The 24,095-nt window shown below is 46.7% G+C and overlaps 2 protein-coding genes across 16 annotated transcripts in view; both read left to right on the top strand.

Moving 5' to 3' along the window:
• Positions 1 to 13,808, top strand: part of MCM3AP (minichromosome maintenance complex component 3 associated protein) — a 79,905-nt gene extending 66,097 nt beyond the window's left edge. For all 4 annotated transcript variants that reach the window (XM_030580710.1, XM_030580706.1, XM_030580708.1 and 1 more), the window contains 8 exons: positions 664 to 922; positions 1,338 to 1,435; positions 3,587 to 3,977; positions 4,953 to 5,210; positions 6,541 to 6,670; positions 9,340 to 9,537; positions 11,738 to 11,888; positions 12,387 to 13,808. In XM_030580710.1, coding sequence (XP_030436570.1) covers positions 664 to 922; positions 1,338 to 1,435; positions 3,587 to 3,977; positions 4,953 to 5,210; positions 6,541 to 6,670; positions 9,340 to 9,537; positions 11,738 to 11,888; positions 12,387 to 12,545 — 1,644 coding nt within the window. In that variant the 3' untranslated portion in view covers positions 12,546 to 13,808. The remainder of the gene's footprint in view (positions 1 to 663; positions 923 to 1,337; positions 1,436 to 3,586; positions 3,978 to 4,952; positions 5,211 to 6,540; positions 6,671 to 9,339; positions 9,538 to 11,737; positions 11,889 to 12,386) is intronic.
• A 7,514-nt stretch (positions 13,809 to 21,322) lies between these two features.
• The window catches only part of LOC115660055 (uncharacterized oxidoreductase YjhC-like), an 86,791-nt gene continuing 84,018 nt past the window's right edge, over positions 21,323 to 24,095 (top strand). For 6 of the 12 annotated variants that reach the window (XR_004002717.1, XR_004002720.1, XR_004002721.1 and 3 more), the window contains exons 1-2: positions 21,326 to 21,485; positions 23,212 to 23,322. Coding sequence is in view for 4 of the 12 variants with exons in the window: in XM_030581077.1 (XP_030436937.1) it covers positions 21,438 to 21,485; positions 23,212 to 23,322 (159 nt within the window). In the remaining 8 variants the exon portion in view is untranslated. Of the gene's footprint in view, positions 21,486 to 22,438; positions 23,015 to 23,211; positions 23,323 to 24,095 lie in introns of those variants that run through there. The other 6 variants (XM_030581077.1, XR_004002723.1, XM_030581072.1 and 3 more) reach the window with 6 other exon arrangements.

Below are 24,095 nucleotides of genomic sequence, written 5' to 3' on the forward strand. Positions count from 1 at the left end.
GCTCAGGCAATGGGGGTGGACAGACAATTATGTAATGACTGTAGACACTGAGACTTAAACCTTTATAATTGTTAAAATGCAAATTGTCAGCATAATATTTCAAAATTTTAGCCTTGGATGGATGGAAATATTTTCCCATTGGTTTGTGTGCGTGTACAGCGAAATCAGACTTTATAGACATTTATCGATAAAAAATCTTTTTCTAAATTGTATTTTTTTGTGAAAAATGGTTTGAAATTTTTTTTATTTTGTTTTCCCTATTTTTTCCTTTCCTTTTCCTCCTTTTTCTTTTGTTGTAATTTTTTTTTCAGTCCTTTTCGAGAATTGAAAACTACTGTGATTGGATAACGAGGGGTGCCAAATTAAGGTTTCATGGGCAGCTTTAATCCTGCCTGGTGTTTCCTAGCTTTTGAGTGCTTGACTTGGCAACCTAAATAAAATCCCATTTATACATGCACATATCACATAAAAACTTCATATGTATATGATGTGCCCGTATTCAATGTCTTGCTTGTTTTTCTCTCCCTCCCCTACAAGCTTTTGTCCCCCCTCCCACGAAGTTCCCAGGAAGGAGCCTCCCGTCAGAAATGCCATTGCTAGCTTGATCTCTGAGCCCCCCCTCTTGTTTGTTGTAACTGAATTGTCTCCTTTGTGCTTGCGCAGGTGGCCCACGGCACCCTCAGTGACTCGCAGCTTGACGGGGCTGAGGCACAGAAGGATCTGCTTGGAACTAGTGGTCTTGTTCTCCTGCTGCCCCCTAGAGTGAGGAGTGAAGATGTGGCTGAGGAGGATGTTTACTGGCTTTCAGCTTTGTTGCAGTTGAAACAGCTCCTTCAGGCAAAGCCTTTCCATCCAATAGTACCTCTGGTGGTTCTAGTCCCTACGCGGGGAGAAGAGGCCACAGAGAAGGAAGTAGAAGAGGGTATGTGATTTTCTGTGCCTTGAAATAACTATTAATATTTAGGGTTATGCCCAAGGCAGAGAATGAGCAATAAATGTGTTCCTCCAAATGCAACATTTGGCTAAGAGCTGTAGATGTGAGACGGAAGGATCCTCTGATCTCTAACACAAATCCAGAAAGCCTGAGGAACGAGACTGTAAACTGAAAAGCAAAACTAAATATTAGGATTTATTTTATTTTTTTTCAAGGATTTCACTTTTACTTTGCATGTAATGTTTTGTTGCTACAGTGTGGGAAAAGAATGGGGCTGTCAGAAGTAGTAAATCTCCGCTCTCAATGCGAATAGGCTGAATAGGAGAACTTCATTTTTTTTTCTGCTGTCTGTGTATGAATAATGAAAAATGCTTCTGTTTCAGCTATTGCTTTTCCTTTAAAGGTTTGATGCTGGAAGATTTGATTTCAGCTCAGCTGATTTCGGAATACATTATTGTTGAGATTCCAGATTCTGTCAGTGACTTGCAAGGCACCAACAGGGTAGGAGCAGTAGTTCCAAAATTAAATATTCAAAAGCTTATCACAAAGGTCTCTACTACCTTAATTGTTCACATTGGGTGAGGAATGTTCTCCACATTGTAAATAACTGCATTTTAAGCTACCACTCTGAGTTTTGTTTTGTGGGTTGTTTTTCCCATTGCTAAAGTTGAGCCTTATCATAGTTTGTGCACAGAAGATTTAGCTCCTACCGAACCAACCTTTGGCCAGAGCGGAACTTGGCTAGAGTTATGTTTCAGAAGATATTGTTCTTTAAAATATTAGAAAATAGCACAAACATTTTCAGCTAAAGCTCCAGCCCCAACCTTAACTCTGCCCCTGCATTTTGCCCATCCGCCAGTATTCCTGCCTGTCCTCTACGCATGGTCTGGAGACCATACATATGGAGTCTGTCTTCACTGGCAGATAATATAATCCACAGCTGTCTCCAGCTTATATTGGCTAAAGGGGGCATGTCTGCTATTTAACCAAACAATGTTATGGTGGATTAAGGGCAAACCTTTGTATCATAGAATTGTAGGAGTGGAAGGGACCTCGAGAGGTCATCCTGTCCGGACCCTTGCCCTCATGGCAGGACTAACTATTATCTAGACCATCCCTGACAGGTGTTTGTCTAAGCTGCTCTTAAAACCTCCAATGATGGAGATTCCACAACCTCCCTAGGCAATGTATTCCAGTGCTTAACTTCCTGGACAGGAAGTTTTTCCTAATGTCCAGCCTAAACTTCCCTTGCTGCAATTTAAGCCCATTGCTCCTTGTCCTAGCCTCAGAGATTAACAAGACCTATTTTTCTCCCTCCTCCTTGTAACAACCTTTTATGTACTTGGAAACTCTCAGTGTTCCTTAGGATTTGCGTCCTGAGCTGGAAAGGATCCTGTGCAGGTCATGCTCAGCTGATAGTTCTGCATACTCTGTTCACTTCCCAGTACCCTCTACATTGAATGGGAGAGGTGCTTTTGTCCTCCTCCCCACACAGAGGAAAGGGGGAACTTGTCTGGCTGGTTCCATAACAGAGCCTAAAGGAGTCAGAATGTACCCAGTACATTTCCTGTTCTTTCAATCTGCGTTTTACATAGAATAACAGACTCTGAGTCTAGAAGGAGCATTAGGACCATCTAGTCTAACCTTCTGTGTAACACAAGCCAGAAGTCACTCAGTGGTTCGTGCATGAAGCCCAGGAGCTTGTGTTGAGCTAGAGCAGGGATAGGCAACCTATGGCACTGATGCCGAAGGCGGCACGCCAGCTGATTTTCAGTGGCACTCACACTGCCCAGGTCCTGGCTACCAGTCAGGGGGGCTTTGCATTTTAATTTAATTTTAAATGAAACTTCTTAAACATTTTAAAAACCTTATTTACTTTACATACAACAATTGTTTAGTTATATATTATACACTTATAGAAAGAGACCTTCTAAAAATGTTAAAAGGTATTACTGGCACACGAAACCTTAAAACAGAGTGAATAAATGAAGACTCAGCACACCACTTCTGAAAGGTTGCCGACCCCTGAGCTAGAGTGTGTCTCTAGGAAAGACACTCCATCTGGATTTAAAGACTCCAAGTGACAGAGAATCTGCCACAAACTTTGATGATCTGCCCCAGTGGCTAAATTAACTTTTCATAACATCTGCACCTTTATTTCCATTGTTACCATGGCTGAGTTCAACTTTCAGCCATTGGATCTCATAATGCTGTTGTCTTCTAGAGCCCTTTGCTATCAGATAGCTTCTTCCTGTGTGGGGAATTTCAGACTATTGCAGTCACCAGGGCCGAGTTCCAAAGAGTCGAGCCATGCTGCCTGGAAAGCAGAATGCAATACCCCATTCTGGAAATCATCAGTTGGGAACGGTCACCAACGGATTCTGTGCCAGTATCTGTTTTCAGCTCTGACCTTGTGTGGTGTGGGAATTAAAGTTGTTTCATGGAGGTAGAGTAAATTAATGGTGTTGCAAAATTTAGCAATTGCTGCTGTGAATGTCCCAGTTGTTGCTGTGGGATTTGTTTGCATTGTACCGTGGACTATGAAACCACTGGGGCTGCAGGACTGAGTCCTTAGTGTCACTAGTTAATATTGAGCAGAGCTTCTGAAATGGCCTGGCTGACTGCTTTGTTCTGTCAATGTTTGTGCCATAGCTCTCTGAGGCAGTGCGATGGCTGCTTTCCCAGTGCCCCAGCTCCCCAGAGCTCGACTGCCAGACCCTCCAGCAGTTCATCGAGGATGGGGTCAGCCGTGAGTTCAGCGGGCGCTTCTACCATGACCAGAGGGAGAGGCGTTTGGCCGGCCTGCCCTCCCAGGAGCCCAGCGCTATCATTGAGCTGTATAACAGCGTGCTGCAGTTCCTGTCTGGGGTGGTGTCCTCCGAACAGCTCTCTGACCAGTCCTGGCCTGTCACTGAGTTTGTGGAACCTGGCGGCAATAAGCTGCTTCCTCACCTCCAGTGGAACGCACTGGATCACCTAGGCTGGCTGAGGAAGGCCGTGCTGTCCTTCCAGATCCCGCACATGGACCTTCCTCCTCAAGGGGGTATGTATTTCGCACTGGGCAGAGAGCTGCATCTCAAGGCGCTTTAGGATCAGGAGACAAAGTTTTTCCCTTTGCCAACAAATGTCTCTCCCCTTACATTGAAAATGTGCTTCAGCCTTTTTGTACCAAAATCTAGCCATAAATCTCATGGTTTGTTCCGTACCCTGAGTGCATGTGTCTCCTGCATTATGCACGTTAGCCTGATCAGGATCTTTGCTCAGACTAGGCCCAGCCCTGGAGGGAGGGGATTGCAGCAGGTTCAGACTGAGGTGTATCAGCAGAGCTGAGTTAGAGGAAGCCTTTCCGCAGTGTGCTGGACTGGCCATTGCTGCTCCTCCCTGATTGTAATATCCAGTGCAAACAGTTACTCAGTGGAGATTATGCTAACCAATTGCAGATCGAGGGACGTGATCATTCCCCTCTATTCGACATTGGTGAGACCTCATCTGGAGTACTGCGTCCAGTTTTGGTCCCCACACTACAAGGGGAATGTGAAAAATTGGAAAGAGTCTAGCGGAGGGCAACGAAAATGATTAGGGGGCTGGAGCACATGACTTATGAGGAGAGGCTGAGGGAACTGGGATTGTTTAGTCTGCAGAAGAGAAGAATGAGGGGGGTTTTGATAGCTGCTTTCAACTACCTGAAGGGGGGTTCCAAAAAGGATGGATCTAGACTGTTCTCAGTGGTACCAGATGACGGAACAAGGAGTAAGGGTCTTAAGTTCCTGTGGGGGAGGTTTAGGTTGGATATTAGGAAAACCTTTTTCACTCAGAGAGTGGTGAAGCACTGGAATGGGTTCCCTAGGGAGGTGGTGGAATCCACTTCCTTAGAGGTTTTTAAGGTCAGGCTTGATAAAGACCTGATGAGATGATTTAGTTGGGGTTGGTCCTGCTTTGAGCAGGGGGTTGGACTAGATGACCTTCTGAGGTCCCTTCAAACCCTGATATTCTATGATTCTATGCTGTTTTTGTCCAGCTCCCTGGCTTCCTGTCTGCTCCATGATTTTCCAGTACGTGTCTCAGATCGCCAGCTGTCCCCAGACCCAGCCAATACTCCATTCTCAAGTGGAGAACCTGTTGAGCAGAACCTATTGCAAATGGCAAGGCAGGCTGTTTGCCGGCTCAGGAGGTGATGGACCTGCAGTTGACGAAATCCCCTGGGATGAGATCTTTGCATTGTGCATTGATCATAAACTGAGAGACTGGAAACGCCCCCGGCTGCCTGTCATACCAGGTATTCATTGTTCTGGGTGGGCTGGTCTGTGCTTTGTTACATATTGCTCTCTTGTTCTGTTACATTTTCACCGCATTGCTTGTGGGCCCATTCCCATGGTGTCCAGGGGTAATGTATAGCATCTGGGAGGGCTGGGCTCCCCATCATTCCCACTGCTCTCAGCAGCAGTATGATTGTGGGTGTTTCTGCATTTGCTGCACAGCCATTGGCCAGCTGTGGGACTTGCTTTTCCTGAGCCCCTGGCAAGCTAGACTCTGCCCAGCATTGCTCCTCATGCTTGCATGGAAGAATATGTCCAGAACCTCTCCTGTCCAGTCCAGATCCGATTACGCTATAAGCCAATTTTGGCCTCAGACACTTAGCTCCATTCAGATTAGCAGCGGTTCCATGCACCTTTCTGAGGGCAGAATTTGGCCCCAACATTGAAACTGCCAGGCATTGTTTGCCCAGTGACATTGTTCAGCTCTTGTTCAGACCTGTTGCCAGTGACCATTCATGTACCATGCCTCCCTGCAATCTGACTCCTGGGTTCAGGCACTGAGGATGTGCTCTGAGAATTGATGACGGAGATCTAATAATAATAGCACATCCTTAGAATTAGTAGTATCACCGTTTTGCTGTACTCCAGCAAACAGCTATAAGGATAAAATGTGGATGGTTGTTCAGTGTGGTAAGGGAAATGCAGAAAGAATTAGCTCATTGGTGTGCTGTGGGGCCTAGATGTGAATATCCTCCCTGAAAGGTGTACAGACTATTGCAAATAGAGCAGGCTTGAGGGGCTGATGTTACTTTTCAGGGTGTCTGCGAGTACATGGCCAACACATCTCAGCCTAAGGTTCAGAGCAGGTGGGTAAACTCTGGCAACTTGCTAGTTTTAGATAAACCGGTAAAACCTGCTGCCATGAATAAGCATTATTGGCGAGAGGAGTTGAGGCACAAACCTCATTGGGCCGACCCCCTTCCAGAGAAATTGCAGATGGATTCAATGTAAAAGGTGTTTTCTGCATGAGAAACACCAGTCTACATTTCAGTGTAAAAATATCTGTTGCTGAATTGAGCATCAATGCCTTGCACAGAGTGGGGTTGGGTGCACTGGGATGTTAAAAGTGAAGCTAAAGCGATATTTGACAGTAACCCCAACAATCCGATCTGGAATTTCCTGGATATTGAATCAGGCCCAAAAGGCACACTACTGCAAGTTCTGTCTATTCAACAGAGCTAACTCCTCGCAATCTTCAAAACTTAAGGTACAGTTTTAATGTTGTATTTCTCTTGAAGCTGAAAGCCTGTATTGATCCTGACTTGATCTTTAATGTTTGTCTGTCTATAGAAGCAGTGAGTGAAGATGGACATATATATGTCTATTTCTTTAAGGAACATTTAAAAACCTTCACTCTTCCTTTTTCATGGGAGCAGGCCAGACTGCAAACTCAGAAAGAGATCCAGCAGGGACACACAAGGCAAGATGATTTTTTAAATTTGTCATGATAAATAGCATGACTGTATCTTCATGAATTGCACTGACATAGTTATTTGAGTGGGCACTGTACAAATTTGGAAATCGCATAGGGTCTTCATGATTGCACAGTGTGGGTTTTTGGTTTTCCCAACGCGCTTCATATTTCTATAATGAAAAATGGATACTTTCTTTGGAAAGATATATACTACATTACAGCCCTATCCAGAGATCACAGTGCAGATTTGTTAGGTTTTTCCAAAGCTTCTCTCATGTCTTATGATGAAATAGATTAAAGCATTTTAGCTGTTACTAAACATGAAATGATTTACTCCTGGCTGCACAAAATATGGAGGAAGATAATGTTAATTAGGGGGTCTGGTGACATCATAGACCACAAGGGTAATAGCCTTGACAGAGTGCTAATTGTATGTCACTGTTGTATCCAATGTCAGTATCCGTTACATGTCTATTACAAACTCTGCTGGGCGTATTGGAACCGTCCATGCTGTCTTCTCCATCAAAATTAATTACAGGTTATGTCTTGCAGCACCAGAGCTCTTTGGCCTATTCTGAAGAGTGAATGCCTTTAATGAAATGTTGGAAGGCAGGTTCCCATTGTGCTGTTTGTCAGCCTGGATCAAAAGCTGCTTTTTATTCACATTCCTTATTTTAAATGTATTTCCCAGTAGTTGTGTCCCAGAGGAGGCTCTGTCCCTTGCTTGCAGGATGGAGCGGGAAAGGGCCCTTTGATAAGAAAAGAGCCAGAGGAGCTGACTGTAGGAGCAAGTGTGTCAGGGGCACAGAGCTGGTGTCTGGGGTGGGTGGTATCCCTCTAGAGAAGCGAGCCCCTAGCAACCTACTCACCACTGTCTTGCTGTCTCCAGAAGGGATAGGATGAAGTCAGTGGCTAGCGTTTCTCGTCAGAGCGCTGGCTGCACTCGGGTGTGGTCTGCACTACAAAGTTAGATCTATGCATGGCAGTTGTGCAGGTGCCTATGCGGAAATTTGTCTCCCACCAATGTAAGCACTCCATTACGCTGACATAGTAACACCAACTCCCCGAGAGGTGTAGAATCACAGTCAATGTACTTTAGTCAACCACAGTGTGAGTGTAGACATTGTTCCTTAGATCAACCTTAACTGTCCTCCAGCAGCTGTCCCACAATGCCCCACACTGACTGCTCTGGTCACCATTGTGAACTCCACTGCGCAGGGTCACGTAGACAGAACCTCCCCTTCCCTGCCAACATTTAAAGCCCTGCAGATTTCTGAAGTTCCTTTTCCTGATAGCCTGGTTTAACGAGTACACTGAGCAGCTCTCCATTGTTGAGTTCAACTGTCCATGCTTCAGACTCACTGCTGCCTGGAGTAGTCAGGAGATATTGGTTGTCCTGCGCCTGTCAGGAGAAGAGGCTGTGCAGACACAGGTCTGAACTAGGTGAAGAAACATTGACATCTACAAGCAGATTGCTCGGGGATGCAGGAGAAGGGGTATGACAGGGACCAGCAGGAGTGCCGTGAGAAAGCCAAGAAGCTGCAGCAGGCCTACCAGAAGGCCAAGGAGGTCAACTGTCGATCCGATGTGGAGCTGCAGATCCGCCACTTTTACAAAGAGCTGCACATCATACTTGGCAGACACCCAACCATGGTCACCTCACAGCATCCTAGATACCTCCAAGGAGGGCGGGGTGGTGGTTGGTAAAGAGGAGGAGGAGTGTGCGGGACAAGCAACCACAGGATCCAGCTGTGCATTGAGCCAGGACCTGTTTGACTCCACTGCAGTTAAGTCAGTCGAGCATGGGTGAGCCTGATGCAGGTGAAGTAGCTCCATGAATGCCACCAACAGCCTTGAATTGGTTTGCACGATGTCCCACAGCCGTCTGTCCTCCAGGGACTGTCATGTCTCCACTGGTTCAATGGGGCTTGCTGCTCTGCAAATTCTCCTGTGCTCGCAATGCTCATGACAATAGTGCAGAGCTCTGCGGGCTCCATGCTTCTGTCAGAGATGACAGACAGTGAGAGAGGCCACACGGGTTTGTGGCATTTTGAAAAAAGGTGCAAAAATTATGGGAAACGGACAATATTAAGGAAGAGAGAGAGTTGCAGACTGGGAAGCAGACCCCTGCGTGGCTCATGTAGGCCCCACTGTGCATTGCCAAAACTTCCTAAAAGACAGTATGCTGAAGAGTGGTGAGTTGCACACTGAGGTACCTACCCATGGTGCCCTGCACTCTGCATCGACACAAGCACTCCTGTCGAGTACATGCACCACCAACAGATGGCGCCAAGTACGCACCCGGCCAAGCGCTGTATAACTGTGGTGGCTGTAGGCCAATGTAACCTGAGTCAGCGTATGTTTGTAGCACAGACCTGGCCTCAGAGTCCGAGTAGCATGCGCTGCCTCAGGTGTCTTTCCTTACATGAAACCCACTCCTGAGTTGGGACCCACAAACTCCTTGCCCCACTCAAATCCCATGTTCACCTTATTCTCAGGAGCTAAGAAGCATGTGGGTGATGCAGAGGCCTCATGCTGAACCCTCCATACAGGGGGATTTCATCCTCAGCAAATGTGATTATTTCCTTAGTTCCTGCTATTTCAGAATTCCAGCCAACCAGGAGCGTGCTGGCTTTGGCTTTCCTCCCTCCCGCTAAAATACTTTCCTCTTCCAGGTCAAGGATACGCTCTCCTCAGTCATTTGTGAAACACTATCCCATTTTGCTGCCTCAAACTGAGCATGTTGTCGGTCTGGGGCATCAGGAAACGAGGATTCCCAGTGCAGCAGATCTAACACACGTGGCCTCGGCCCAGGAGTGCCTCCCAAAGCGCCTGGCTGCTAATCTAGAGCTGGAGAAGAGAGAGCACAGGAGGTAAGTGACAGGAACAGCTGCACAGACCTTTTGTAGCAGACTCATTGCTGGCTTTGCAGGGTGCTGGGGTTCATGAACAGAGTGTTGGCATCTCTGTTGTATGAAGCTGAGCTTTAGTGGTTTCATGGAGGAACCCAGATTATTGCTGACAATCTCTCCTTTGCATAAAGTTGCAGTGTCCTCCTTCCTCCTCCCCCTCCGCTCCTCAGCTATCAGAAACAGGGCTGGTTCTAAGGGCAGGTAAGCAGACCCTGGGCACCAGTTTCTTGGGGGTGCTCAGCTGTTTTTTTCCTTCCACCGCTTGGGAGGTGGGTGCCAAAAATGTTTTCTGCCCTGGCCAGCAAAACAGTAGGGCAGAAACATTAATCACATGGGCACTGTGGGGTTTGAGGTCCAGCCAATGGCTGTCACCAACAGTAAGACCATCAGTACTATAGCAAGGGTGAGTGCAGCAGAAGAAGAGGAATTTCTGTGAGCCCGTAGGGTACCAGGAGCGAAATCACAGAGCGTATCCCATGATTCTTCAAAAGGTGTGATCCTACCGACCAGATCTCAGCACGAGTCCTCGTGCTATTGCATGCAGTTCTGCCAGTCATCAGGCCAGGCCTTCTGCTCTTCCTCCAGCCTCCTCTCTAGCTATGGGAACAGTTTGACATCTGAGGCTGGATTCCTCTGTGATGCCGTGTCCTCGCCTTAGTGGGTGAAACACTAGCACTGCTGTGCCAGACACAGGGAAGGGTTGTTTGACTGGTGGGCGTGCTCCATGCTGCATGTCAGCCAGTTGGAAGGGATTTCTAGGATAAAGGCAGAGTTCTCTGTACATCGCCCCTGTCACTTCACCTTGCCATGTGCAGTTCCTTGTCTGTGAAAGCAGGAGATGATTAATGTATCTCCCTGTTGTCTCCCACTGACCTTTTCTATCTGGGATCCTGGAACAAGTTAGATAGTACATTGAGCTGTTTCCCACGTTTAGCTGAAGGGATCTATTTCTCTAAAAGTTCCCAGGATTCAGCATCTTTCATTGCTCTGAGGAGCCAATAACTTGAACTCTGATCTGATGGCTAAGTAATACCCCAAGAATTTGGATTCCTCCAGTGGCATTGCTAATCCTGATTCTGAGCACTGCTTTTCTTCCTCTTCTGTAGTGACTCTACCAACTGAGCTGATGTTGTTGTGTATCATTTGCTAAGTGAGGTGTTATTCTATGTAGTTTAGGATCTACTGGTATTAAAGCTTGTTGTATGAGCCATCTGTACTAGCATCAGGTGTTCTCCCTTCCCATCTTATTTACCTGTGCTGGCGTGGACAGGCATTGTCTCTGCGGCGTGCTGTCTACCCCTGCTCGGCAGCTGAAGTACTGATTGGATTGGTGCCTTTTCTGAGGATGAGTGGGAAGAAGGGGGTGGTCTTCAGATTAGCTGTTTTAGGATTTTTTCCTTACAGCTTTTTCTGCAGTCCGCTTTGCTTGAATTGAGCCACACTGTGTGTTCAGAAAATGGTGGATGGAATGATTGATTACAAGCAGAGCCCACCCTTCTGGCGTGCTTAACTCTGCTTTCATCCCTGCTTCCTGGATCATTTTAAGGGGATGTTCCCTTGTTTTTCTACATCTGTATCTCCGTCACTGTCTGTAAACTAAGGGATCAGAGGCTTCTCTCTGAACTTCATCAAACAGGAATGCATTGAATGGTGTCTCTGAATCTTCGACTGCAAACCTTCACATAGAGGCATGCAGAGGATCCCAAATCAAACACCTCACGAGTTGCTAAGAACAAACTCACTTACTACACTCAGGCCTGAATGAGTCTCATGAGTTAATTTGGGGAAATGGTCATTTAGTTTGGAATCCAACAAGCTACTGTTTGAACTGATTTTCTCTCTGCATATTGCCATTTTCAGGAGCCCTCCGTTAGATTTAAATGTCTTTTGAAAAAACTGCCTAGGCTCATGGCAACTGAGCGTCTCGTAGATGCCATCATGATTTAAAAACAGAAACGGTGCAGTTACCCCTTTCCTGAGCCCATGCTGGGCTCCCTGAACTTCTGATTTGTGCAGTGTCACTGGGGCGCTTGGGCTGTCGGTCAGACCTAATTTCCTTTTGTGGTTATATCGGCCATGTGAATGCTTTGGGCAGAGAAGCACAAGGTGTATAAAGCTGAACTGCAGTTTGACTTGTGCCTGTGACCTTGTTTCTGTCTAGGTTTCAGGAGAAGCTACACCAGTGGTTAGCAGAAGATTCTGAGCAGCTCCCATGCTCCTTGTCTCTTCCCCTCTACCTCCCTCAGAGCCTGCTTTGTACACCTCAGGTTATCCATCCACTGAGTGAAATGCCCACGTCTCCATGCCCACAGGTAAAAAGAGAACTTGATATGGGAATAACAGATATTTTTCATGGTAGAATTCCAAGTCTGTGAATTTCTCGAGAGAATTTCTGCCTGCCTAGGAGATGGGCTCCAGCTGTCCTGGACAAGTGGGCTGCTGTGAGCATATTTCCCAGAAACACAAGGTTAGCCTGGTGTTTATATGCGATATTAAACATGCGTCCTTCTGATCTGCCCATTGCATTGTCGCTGTCTGCTTTGCTATTGTGCATAGTAACAGTGAGCTGCGATGTGGCACAAGAGAATCAGCCAGCCAACACTCCACTCCACCGAGTTAAAGGTGGGAGCTGGGTTGTGAGAGTGCTAGCTAGGCCCCACCCTCCTGGGAAAGGAAGTGTTTGGCTGGCACCCTAGGAGATAGCTTGGCCTCTGAACCAGCAATCTCCAAAGGTAGCAGAGGGCTAACTTTCCCTTGTTCCTGTTGGACAAGTGATTCTTTGACAGTAGTGCATCTTTCCCTCTGGACAGGCTGGAAGTCATGTGGAGCATGAGCATCTGGTGGAGGGGTCCAGCACCTCTCTGTCGGACAGACTGAAACGCTTACAACAGTTGATCAGAGTTAACAAGGAAGAGGAGATTGCCTGTGAGCTTCATCTATCTGCCTTGCTGGACATGGTGGATGTTTAACTGGGGTCCAAGCCAGCATGTGGAACAAGAGACCTCACGGCGAAAGATTGTCCAGGATGTGAGGTCAGACAATCAATGTCCCAAAGCAGGTGCCTATGCTAGAAACTACGTCTCTCGGCCCGGGAGGAATCGTGGCAACATACACTGGACAGGGATGGATCTTGTGCACCAGTCCCTCCCCCAGTGGAGGGGGTGTCTGCTCACAATCCCTCGCCTGCCCAGACCTGCATTTCTTGCAAGCTCATGTCTGGGTTTTGCTTGGTGTCCTCCAGCGCTATGATTCCTTCACACTAAGCTGCCCTATTCCACAGGTGGGGACATCATGACAAGCAGTGCTTCAGGCTTGGTCTGTACATTAATGTTGTCTATATAAATGCCTCCTCGCTTGCATCCCTATGACAGCCCCAGCAGAGAGGGATAAACTGATTGCCGTTCAGATGCTCAGTGCCTGCTCAGCTTCACAGCTGTAAGGGGAACAAAGCAGCCCTCCCCCTTCTTTGACTGCCAGACTCCCTGCACTGCCAGCCTCTTGGTAGTATAGTAAGGCTGCTGAGAAAACTGTAGGCCACCAGGCTGGCAGAGTTAACACTTTAGCCTGCCATTGGATTTTGGTCTTTGCTGAAATGAGAAAAGAAAATCCTGCCAGTGGGTGTACAAGAAGAGCCATTCTGCTGGAATCATGCAGCTCAATTTGGTTTCACTAAAAGAATGTCGTAAGGTAGGTTCGTCCTAAAGTCAGTGAGGATCCTTAGGTAGGAACAGTGTGACTCTAATCTGAACACTGCCAGAATATAGGTAGAAGTCACAGGCTGAGCAGTTTTGGAGTCTGTGGAAGTTGTTTTGTTCTAGTCTGCTTGTTTTTTATTCACTGTTCTGTTGCCTTTTGAGCCTCCCAACTACCTATGAATATCTTCTCCCTGGTAAAGAAACATTTGGAGTATAGTTCTTGTTCTCAAGAGTCCATAAGATTCCTGGACTGTTGTCTCTAAGTAATGCTCCATGCAAGGCAATTCTGTACTTTGTGGCCTACGTTTCGTTATGTTGCCTGTTTATGGCAGATACGTACTGAAAGAGCTGCTCCCCTCTACTGCTGAGACCCAGTGGCTGGGATTTTGTTTTTAAATAGCACTGAGGAATTCTTTAGCAGCTGCTGTTTCTCAGCTTCTCATGAGGTTCCTGTTTTGAAAGTTGCATCATTTTTATTTTAAAATAAAAGTATTATCTGCAGTGAACTCCTGGGACAGTGTGTTTTATGTCAGTATTCTGATGGAAGAATTTGTTCATGTAAGAAAACCAGACTGTTTCAAGCTTGGATTGATCAGGTGTCCTGAAACACGGGTATTGACAGGTTTAGCAACGAGCAGTTTCTCCTTCTTGCCCACCAATCAGAAGTCAGTTGCCTATTTAAACATTTGTATTTAAAATTCTCACTGCTCCCCAAGCATTCACCCCCCCGCTCCCAAGTTCCCACATTTTTCCCAGTCTCTCTTTTTAAAGTAAAGCTTTTTATCTGTCCTTAAAATGCCATTAGTAAATTTGGTTTGATCTTTTAAGCTAAAGATCTGCTGATAAAAACTGGAATATGAGGGCTTAAAAAAATGTAAGGGAGGTTGTGCTTGAAGGCTATTCTTGCTTCTAAACTCGTCCTGCAGACCATGGAGCTAGTTTTGGATTATTTTTTAAACAGACTAAAATGAAATTAACCAGTCCACATTGTACTCTCAGCAATGGCTCACTGGAAATGCTGTGGTTGATCTGCTCTACATTTACAGTTAGTGTTGTAACGTTATAAAATGGAATCAAGAAACCTGGGTTCTGTTTTTGAGATCACACTTTCAACTATGTACCAATGTAACCTTTCTATGTATATAATAAATTGTAAGTGGCTTAAATTATATTGTCAAAATTTATCACTACAGAAAAATGCTTCATACTCTACATTGAATGCATTTTCTTTGCATTGAAGACTTGTAGTGTCTACACTAGAAATGCTACAGTGACACAATTGCAGTGCTGCAGCTGTGCCACTGTAGTGTAAACACTTCCTACAGCAACGGGAAGGATTCTTCCTTCACTGTTACGAATCCATTAGTCCGAGAGGCAGTAGCTAGATCGACAGAAAAACGACCTAGCAGTGTCTCCACCGAGGCTTAGGTTGGCTTTACCATGTTTCACGGGGTGTGACATTTTTCACAGTCCTGAGTGATGTTGCGAAGCCGACCTAACTTTGCAGTGTAGCCTAGATCTTCGAAAAGATAACCCCAGAGTTTTAACTGTTGACTATGCCTAATTGCTGAGAGATGATAAAGCAAATAAGTCTCTCAGCATATATGCTGCAAGTGTTTGTGTTGCTGTGTTGGGAAGTAAAAGGGAAAGCTAGACCAGCTGTATCAATTTTCAGGACTTGATCATTGATATTTAAATAAAAAATAACCTAGGACTTGTCAGAAAGCCCCCCTCACACACCCCAGCCCTGTGTCAGCTGGACTCCTCTGGCACTACAGACCTGGCTTAGCCTGAATTGTTTCCCAAATATTGTGTTATGTTTCTGTCTATACTGGTGATGTTCTCAGGGTTCCTAATGCTCACTTGAGTTAAGGGGAGTGTGAATGGTCAGCTCACTCTTCTGCTGTGACTCCTGATGTGAAAAACATCTCTGTAACTAATACATTCATACTCACAGTTCTGTCACTGTGCGTAATTAGTCGTGACTGTTTTAATTTAGCGACTAGACATTATTACCTCTATTGGCTTCTGTTAGTGCTGCAGAGTCAACACAGTTCAGAAGCAGTGAGCTGGATTCTCTTCTTCTGTGTGCTGCTGATGCACCGTTGCTCACTAAGCTAAAATCAGTTATGTCTGTGTAAAGCATTAACATCACTGGGTAGTTTGGCGACAGCAAGGTTGCATGTCGAGGTCTGATTTGTCCTCCATTACGCTGGTTACTGATGACAACAAAGGGGAAGAAGCAAGCCCAAGCCATGGCTAGCTGGGAGTTATGAAAACCTTAGTTTTGAAATCATGTCACTTTGTATGGTAATTAGGTAATAATTGGAGATATACCATCTCCTAGAACTGGAAGGGACCTTGAAAGGTCATTGAGTCCAGCCCCCTGCCTTCACTAGCAGGAACAGTTTTCCCCCCAGATCCCTAAATGGTGCCCTCAGGGATTGAACTCACAGCCCTGGGTTTAGCAGGCCAATGCTCAAGCCACTGAGCTACCCCTCCCCCATGCACTCTGCCAGATCTGCTGCTCCTGTGAGACTGAGTCCATATATAAAGCCTTCCTAGGTTTTGCCATTGTCATTGTGAACATATTTACTTGGAACAAGTTTGCATGTGCACTGGTTGTACTTGTTCATCATATACTGGTACAATGCGAGCACCCCGGCTATGGAAACTGGCCAAGCAATGCTTATGTGCCAGAGTGACAGACCTCTTAGATCCTGCTGATAGTTGGAAATCACTGCATTGAATGTTTCCCAACAGCACGTGCAGTCTGGGTGCACAGTCATTAAAGAAGGCTGATACAGCTCTGGAAGAAGGAGATGTGTGCAAGGAGGACAGGTGTAAGAACACTCAGCCCAGAAACTATTCCCCATTCTCTCCAGCTCTGGTAGGAGCCCCTGAGAAGCACCGTACTCAGCTGGAGAGGATAAACTGAAGGCACATGAGTAATGAGTGCAGAATAAAGAGGGGGAGGGTTTGAGCACTCAGCCCAAAATCGAGATGTTGAGAATAAAAATCAAGAAAGTGAAGGACATGAAGAGAAGAAATTCTTTATTTGCTTATACACCAGTGCTAGGAGCCTGGGTAACAAACAAGAGGAATTTGAATTAGAATTGCCCATTTATGAGCATAAATTTGATCTAGTTGGTGTTAGTGAAACTTGGTGGAATGATTCCCATGGCGAATGTTAAAATCAATGGATATAACCTATTTAGGAAGGATTGATTGAGCAAAAAGGGAGGGGGAGTGTCAGATTGTCAAAAATGACAGCTGGTACCAGCTGGCATCTACTACAGACCATCAGATCACATCAGAGAGTAGGATAACCAGCATCTGTACTGGGACCAGTGCTGTTCAGTATATTCATAAATGATCTGGGAAAAGGGATAAACTGAGGTGGCAAAATGTACAGACTATACAAAATTACTTGAGATAGTTAAGTCCAAAACGGACTGCGAAGAGCTATAAAGGGACCTCACAAAACTGGTAACTGGGCAACAAAATGGCAGAGGGCATTCAGTGTTGATAAATGCAAAGTAAAGCACGTTGGAAAACAATCCCAACAAAATGATGAGGTCTAAATTAGTTGTTACCATTCAAGAAAGATCTTGGAGTCATTGTGGACTGTTTTCTGAAAACATCCCCTTTATGTGCAGCAGTAGTCAAAAAAGCAAACGTTATGAAATATTAGGAAAGGGATAGATAGTAAGACAGAAAATATCACATTGCCTCTCTATAAATCCATGGTACTCCCACATCTTGAGTACTGTGCACAGATCTCATCACCCCATCTCAAAAATATATATTGGAATTGGAGAAGGGCAACAAAAATAATGGTATGGAACAGCTTCTATATGAGGAGAAATATAGAAAAAAAGACTGGGACTTTTCAGCTTGAAAAGAGATGACTAAGGGGGGCTATGATAGAGATCTATAAAATCATAATTGGTGTGGAAAACGTGAATAAGGAAGTGTTATTTATTCCTTCATATAACACAAGAACTAAGAGTCACCTAATAAAATTAATAGGCAGCAGGTTTAAAACAAACAAAAGGAAGTATTTCTTCAGACAACTCAGTCCACCTGTGGAAAACTTTGCCATGGAATGTTGTGAAGGCCAAAACTATAACATGGTTCAAAAAAGAGCTAAATTCATGGAGGATAGGTCCATCCGGAGCTATTAAGCAGAGTGGGCATGGATTGCAACACCATGCTCTGAGTGTCCCTAGTCTCTGTTTGCCAGGAACTGGGAGTGGGCAGTGGGATGGATCCCTTGGTGATTACTTGTTCTGGTCATTCTCTCTGAAGCACCTGGCATTGACCACTGTGGGAAGACTGGATACTGGGCTAGATAGGCCATTGGTCAGACCAAGCATGGCAGCTCTTGTGTTCACAGATAATTGCTGTGATCAATCCATCCCCCAAGACTCATCTATACCTGATAAGGTAGAGGGTAGTTTTGGGTGCACTTAATCATCTTGGAGCCATTCTATTACTTGATAATTTGCCCTCTTGATAGTTGGTATAAATGCACCCCTTGCTGGTGGCAATTTTTTTCTGTTTGCGCCTGCCTGGAAACATCCAACAAAGTAATTCTGCAAGTTTTGTTATGTTGGCCTTCAAATGGTAAACTTGGCACAGGAATATCTCCAGTGCATTTATAACCTCATCAGTGACAATCTCAACTGTTCCACCTCCTGCACAGTGAGGGAGGAGAGTCTTCTGCAGCTGAATCATATGCCTGCCAGTAAGATAATTTGGCCTTTTCTAGCCAACCTTCCAGTAGCGTCACATCCTGAAAGGGTGTGGAAACTTGGTGGTGTAGTGTCTTTTAATGGGCCAAGTGATAGGAACACATCTCTGAGAGGGACAAACAGCAATTCTGTTTCCCAGCAGCAGGCACAAAACCAGAATCTTGCTGAAGACTTGGGTAGCGCATCTCAGAGAGCACTACAACTGCTGTGTCTTGTTCAAAACTCTAGAGTTTAGTATCACCTCTTATAGATTCATAGATTCTAGGACTGGAAGGGACCTTGAGAGGTCATCGAGTCCAGTCCCCTGCCCTCATGGCAGGACCAAATTCTGTCTAGACCATCCCTGATAGACATTTATCTAACCTACTCTTAAATATCTCCAGAGATGGAGATTCCACAACCTCCCTAGGCAATTTATTCCAGTGTTTAACTACCCTGACAGTTAGGAACTTTTTCCTAATGTCCAACCTAAATCTCCCTTGCTGCAGTTTAAGCCCATTGCTTCTTGTTCTATCATTGGAGGCTAAGGTGAACAAGTTTTCTCCCTCCTCCTGATGACACCCTTTTAGATACCTGAAAACTGCTATCATGTCTCCCCTCAGTCTTCTCTTTTCCAAACTAAATAAACCCAATTCTTTCAGCCTTCCTTCATAGGTCATGTTCTCAAGACCTTTAATCATTCTTGTTGCTCTTCTCTGGACCCTCTCCAATTTCTCCACATCTTTCTTGAAATGCAGTGCCCAGAACTGGACACAATACTCCAGTGTCCAGTGTGGCACTGATACAATGCAAGATAATTTCAGTGTCAGTCTCCTCATGGGAACTGTGAAGAAACTCCAGTGAACAGTGCAAGGCAGCAGATACATTATCTTGCAATGAAGAAATTCTTTGAATAATTCTTCACATGCTGGAGCATTTTCCCTGCAATGTACGTGGTTAACTTGTCTTTCGTGCGAGTATGAGACATTCGTTTCTTCTTTGTGACATTGGAGATGTTCATGGAGTCAGTGATTTTGTATTGGACAGCTGCGATACCATGGAGTCTCTTCTTTCTGGTAATATTTTTAATTGATTCCTTGGCATTCATGTCAAACACAAGGTGGACTTCATCATAGGTCCAGTATTTTCTTCATAGCCACATCATTAAGTGTTCAGCCAAATCTCGGCATGTGTTCACAGTTTCTGATTTGTCAAGAGCTTGACCTCAGCCATAATTCAGCCTATGATTGCTATGATGAAAGGCCTCTACTGGCATAAGATACTGGTCCCGTCAGTAGGTGCTGACTTAGGAAGATGATGCAAGATGTGCACTAGTTTGCTTTTTGCCTGGCACGTATGCTTTGTTCTGTTCCATTCAAACAGCAATTGTAATATCCCAGAACACTTGTACGTTCCCTAAGTCTCATATAAATCAACACAGGGGTCCCCAACACGGTACCCGCGGGCACCATGGCACCTGCCAGGGCATCTATGTGTGCTCACGTACTGTCCGGCGGACGAACATCCACCAAAATTACAAGAAGCAGCATCATCCAGAGGTGTTGCTGCCAAAATGCCACTGATTTTCGGCGGCGACGCCTCTGGATGTTGCTGCTTGGCAGCATTTCGGCAGTGATGCCTGTTGACGTTGCCACTTCTCGGCAGATGCTCGTCTGCTGGCCACGGTCCTCAGTGGTTCATTGTGCAGCACCTGCCAGACTAAAAAGGTTGGGGACCACTGAATCAACATCATGCTGAGATCTGGACACAATCACGAGACAGGCAAACAATGCCATGTCTGTGATTAGCTCTGTAATAGTCCCTTTCACCTTCATTCTGACTTTCTTCTTTGCATTCGAGCACAGCTTTAGTCTGTTCTTGAGTGGAGCTCGTAGACTCTCAGCCTTGGTTAATACCTGTACCATCTGCTGTATCATCACAGAAGTAAGTCTAAGTTATCGGAAGCACAAACTATAAACCTACCCTTGACAAGGTCTGGAGGAATGTGCATCCCTTCAGTCAGTGCCATGCAGCAAAGAACCTGGTTTGCAGCTGTAGTCAGTGGAGGAGCCAATGCATAAGCTGCACAAGGAATTTGCTACATGATTTGGAATGAATTCTTCAACCAACAGCCACTTGTAGCAGTAGATTACACACATGCTGCACTGTTGTGTATTTGTTGGAAACCTCTTGTGACTAATGTGTTACTGAGGCCAAAAACTGTAAAAATGTGCAATGTGTCTGACTTGTGGGAAAATCCTCAAACATGCTGAAATGGTACATGGAAACAAACTGTAATAGAAACCCTTATACGGATGCTGTTTGGTTAAGTAAGAACACCCTTTGCATTAGAAAGCCTAATAATGTTGAGGTTTCTCAGCTAATGCCTATCCACATGCCTAAAACTTTCCACTGCAGAAAAACCAGTACAAGCTTGGACTGCTGTGCAAAAAAGGGAAACACAAGAGCTCACAGCCTTCCTGGCTGAATGCCAGAGTAAGAACATGCTCCCTGAAGAACATTAATGGCTATGTTAAGTCAGCACATAGTCCAAACCCTGAAATCACTGAAGTGTTTCACAAAGTACAGACTGTTTTTAACTTGAAGCAGAGCAGGAATGACTAGTTTGGCCTATAGAGAATTCAGTGTAAACACAGCTCATGTCAAAATTGGAAGGTACTTAAGGTGTATCAAGAGCTCTATTTACTCCCTTCTACACCAATCTCGTGTTAGGGGTGTAACGTTATCTAATTAACATATGACCATGCAAATCATTGTTGTTACCACTGTTATATAATTGTAACAAATCTTATATAAAGTGTAATGTATGGCCAGAAAGGTTTAAGCATCCTGCAGGATACCTGACCCAGAGTCACCCATTGGAGAGATGTTGGAAAGGTGTGTGAATAGTAATTAAGGCCATTGCAGGGTAGATAGGCTAGACCTTTGAAATGCAAAGCTGTATGGTTAGAAAGTAGAGGTAATACTAATTGTATGTGTGTACCCATATCTCGTCTGATGCTAACCATGTAACCAGACAGTTCCTGTCTGTCACTGTTGAGTTGGAGACCACAAGGCCATGTTAACATTTAGTAACCCCCTGTGAAATGCATTGCCAATCACCTGAGAGTGATGGGAAACAGGCAGGTGCCTTATGTTAATCTGGGTGGGGAATTGCCGGTGATGCTTAGGAAATGGATCGACTTCCAATGTCCCCTAATTGCCTATTGTTGGCGGAAGGGCTCCGGGCTGCCAGGAGAAGGCTCGCAGAGGAATGAAGATGCCTGGGCGGGGCTCCCAGTCCCTTTCCTCTCGGATCGGCTCGGCTGTGAGCCTCGGGCCTGTTTCCGAGCGAGTCAGCGCCCCGCCGAGCTCAGAGCCGCATTGACCTCCTCACCCACACACACACCTCCTGCTCTGCCAACACAAGATGGCCTCCCGCCGGCCGGGCCCCGAGTCCGCGCCGCGCCAGCGGCGGGTGAGCGTCGAGAGCGCGGCCCGGCCCGAGCGCCGCGGGTCTCTGCCCCCCCCCTCCTTCCCGGGGGGGGTGGCGGCCCCGGGCCTGGGGGCGGGTCTCTCCCCCCCCTTCTCCTTCCCCGGGGGGGGTGGCGGCCCCGGGCCTGGGGGCGGGTCTCTCCCCCCCTTCTCCTTCCCCGGGGGGGGTGGTGGCCCCGGGCCTGGGGGCGGGTCTCTCCCCCCCTTCTCCTTCCCCGGGGGGGGTGGCGGCCCCGGGCCTGGGGGCGGGTCTCTCCCCCCCCTTCTCCTTCCCCGGGGGGGGGGTGGCGGCCCCGGGCCTGGGGGCGGGTCTCTCCCCCCCTTCTCCTTCCCCGGGGGGGGTGGTGGCCCCGGGCCTGGGGGCGGGTCTCTCCCCCCCCTTCTCCTTCCCCGGGGGGGGTGGCGGCCCCGGGCCTGGGGGCGGGTCTCTCCCCCCCCTTCTCCTTCCCCGGGGGGGGGTGGCGGCCCCGGGCCTGGGGGCGGGTCTCTCCCCCCCTTCTCCTTCCCCGGGGGGGGGATGGCAGCCCCAGGCCTGGGGGCGAGTGTCTGCCCCTTCTCCTTCCGCTGGGGGGGAGTCTCGGCCCCCCTCCTCCTTCCCTGGGGGGGTGGCCTCGGGCCTGGGGGCGGGTCTCTACCCCCCCCTTCTGCTTCCCCCGGGGGGGTGGCGGCCCCCGGCCTGGGGACGGGTCTCTGTCCCCTCTCCCCCTTCCACCGGGGGGGGGGGGTGGCGGCCCACGGGGCTGGGGGCGAGTGGGTCTCTGTCTCCTCTCCCCCTTCCACCAGGCGGCGGCCCCGGGGCTGGGGGCGGGTCTCTGTCCCCCCTCCCCCTTCCACCAGGCGGGGGGGGGTGGCGGCCCCCCGGGGCTGGGGGCGGGTCTCCCCAGCATGGATGTGGGGGGGGGGTGTCTGCTCCCCCCATGGAGGTCGTGAGGGGAAGGGGTTGCCAGAGCTCTTCCTGAGAGTGGGGCTGAGTCTCTGCCCCCTGAGGAGGTTGTGGGGGAAGGGGATATGGGCTGTGTGACGGAGGGAGGGGCTCTTCTCCGCCCCAGGGAGGTTGTGGCAGGAGGGCTGCCAGCCCTCTGACTGAGGTAGAAGTTGCCTGGGCTTTGGCATGGCTAGGAGGAAGCGTGGCCTGAAAGGTAGGGATTTGCCTAGGGTTTAGGAGGTCCAGATTCGGTTTTCTGCTCTCACACAGTCTTCCAATGTGACCTTGGCTGAGGCATTTAGGCTCAGAAATTTCATGGAGTTTAGGAGTTGGCGTGCTCAGCATTGCAATTCCTAGCTAGTTTAGGTATCTAAATCTCATTTTTGAATCTTACTGTCAAAATGAGAGATGTAAGTTTCTAAATCAGCTAGGCATTGACAATAAGATTAAAGACTATCCTAATGCGTGCATATGAAGGGACAGAATTTAGGTTCCATGCATAACTTCAGTTTGGTACTTCCTGACTTTTAAGTGTATAACTTTGTGACCTTGAAGTTCAGCTTGCCTGAGGAAGAAGGAAACAAAATGTGCGTGAGTGAGAAGGGAAAAGGAAGCATCTGGGGGATGGAGGGGAGGACATGCCTGAGAATTCATGCTCTAATGTTTACGTCTGATAGTGCTGACATAAGCCTTACTTAACCACAATAAAAATAAATACACCTAATATTGGTGAGGTTTTTTTAACCTAGATGATTCTAAAACATTGTCTTATTTCTAATTCCAGGTAGATGACCAAACAGAGATGCCTTCTTGTGTAACTGTTCTGATTATTGGAGCTGGATGCCGGGGAAAACACTACTCTTATTTCGCTGTGCATTTCCCCAACCGAATGAAGGTAAAGATGTGATATGCTGTCAATGTTTTTCAAGGGGTCATGTGTCTTATGGTTCTTAATTTGAACAGAGTTCTTCTTGAATTGCAGCAATCACCATATAAAATGTGAGGTAAATTACTATAGTGTTTGAAAGTTGTTAATGAGAAAACAGATCTCTTCCTAATATCTTACTCCTTTATTGGTTCATAACTCATAACAGCAGGAATATTTAATTTCAAACATAGCATTTGCGATGCCTTGTGTTAGAAAAGTGATGTTTTTAACGACTATATTTACCTTCTGAAAGTCCTGTACTGAGTGTGAGCACTCCATTGTTTTTCCTTAAGTTTGAAGTTCGGAATTGCAGCTAGAGCCACTGGGCATGCACACGCTGCTGGGGAACTGCAGCATGTTTGTAGAGACGGTTAAGCTGGAGCATTTACAGGCAATCTGACAAAACTGAAGTTGGACTCTCTTCCCTCCTCTTTCACTATCCTACATGAGAGTGGTGTTTTGATTTAAAACAAGTCCCCTTTGAGCACTTATACTTACCTGCAGCGGTTATAGATCCGACTGCAAGTGAGCAATTGATGAAGGAGAGCGAGAAGAAGGGACACAGAACTGGTGTTCAAGTGCACTACTAGAAAAATGCTTGACTTCATATTCTCCAGCTATTAAATTACACTCAGCGCAGTCTAAAGAAGGTCTTGACTAAGTCAACACTAAACTTAAGACTTAAAGGCCAAAGTCTGGGCCCTGCGCACAGCACCTTCTTAGTTCCTGGTATAGTACCT

The sequence above is a fragment of the Gopherus evgoodei genome, chromosome 11 (genome assembly GCF_007399415.2).
Source record: "Gopherus evgoodei ecotype Sinaloan lineage chromosome 11, rGopEvg1_v1.p, whole genome shotgun sequence".
In the NCBI taxonomy this organism is placed as follows: domain Eukaryota; kingdom Metazoa; phylum Chordata; order Testudines; family Testudinidae; genus Gopherus; species Gopherus evgoodei.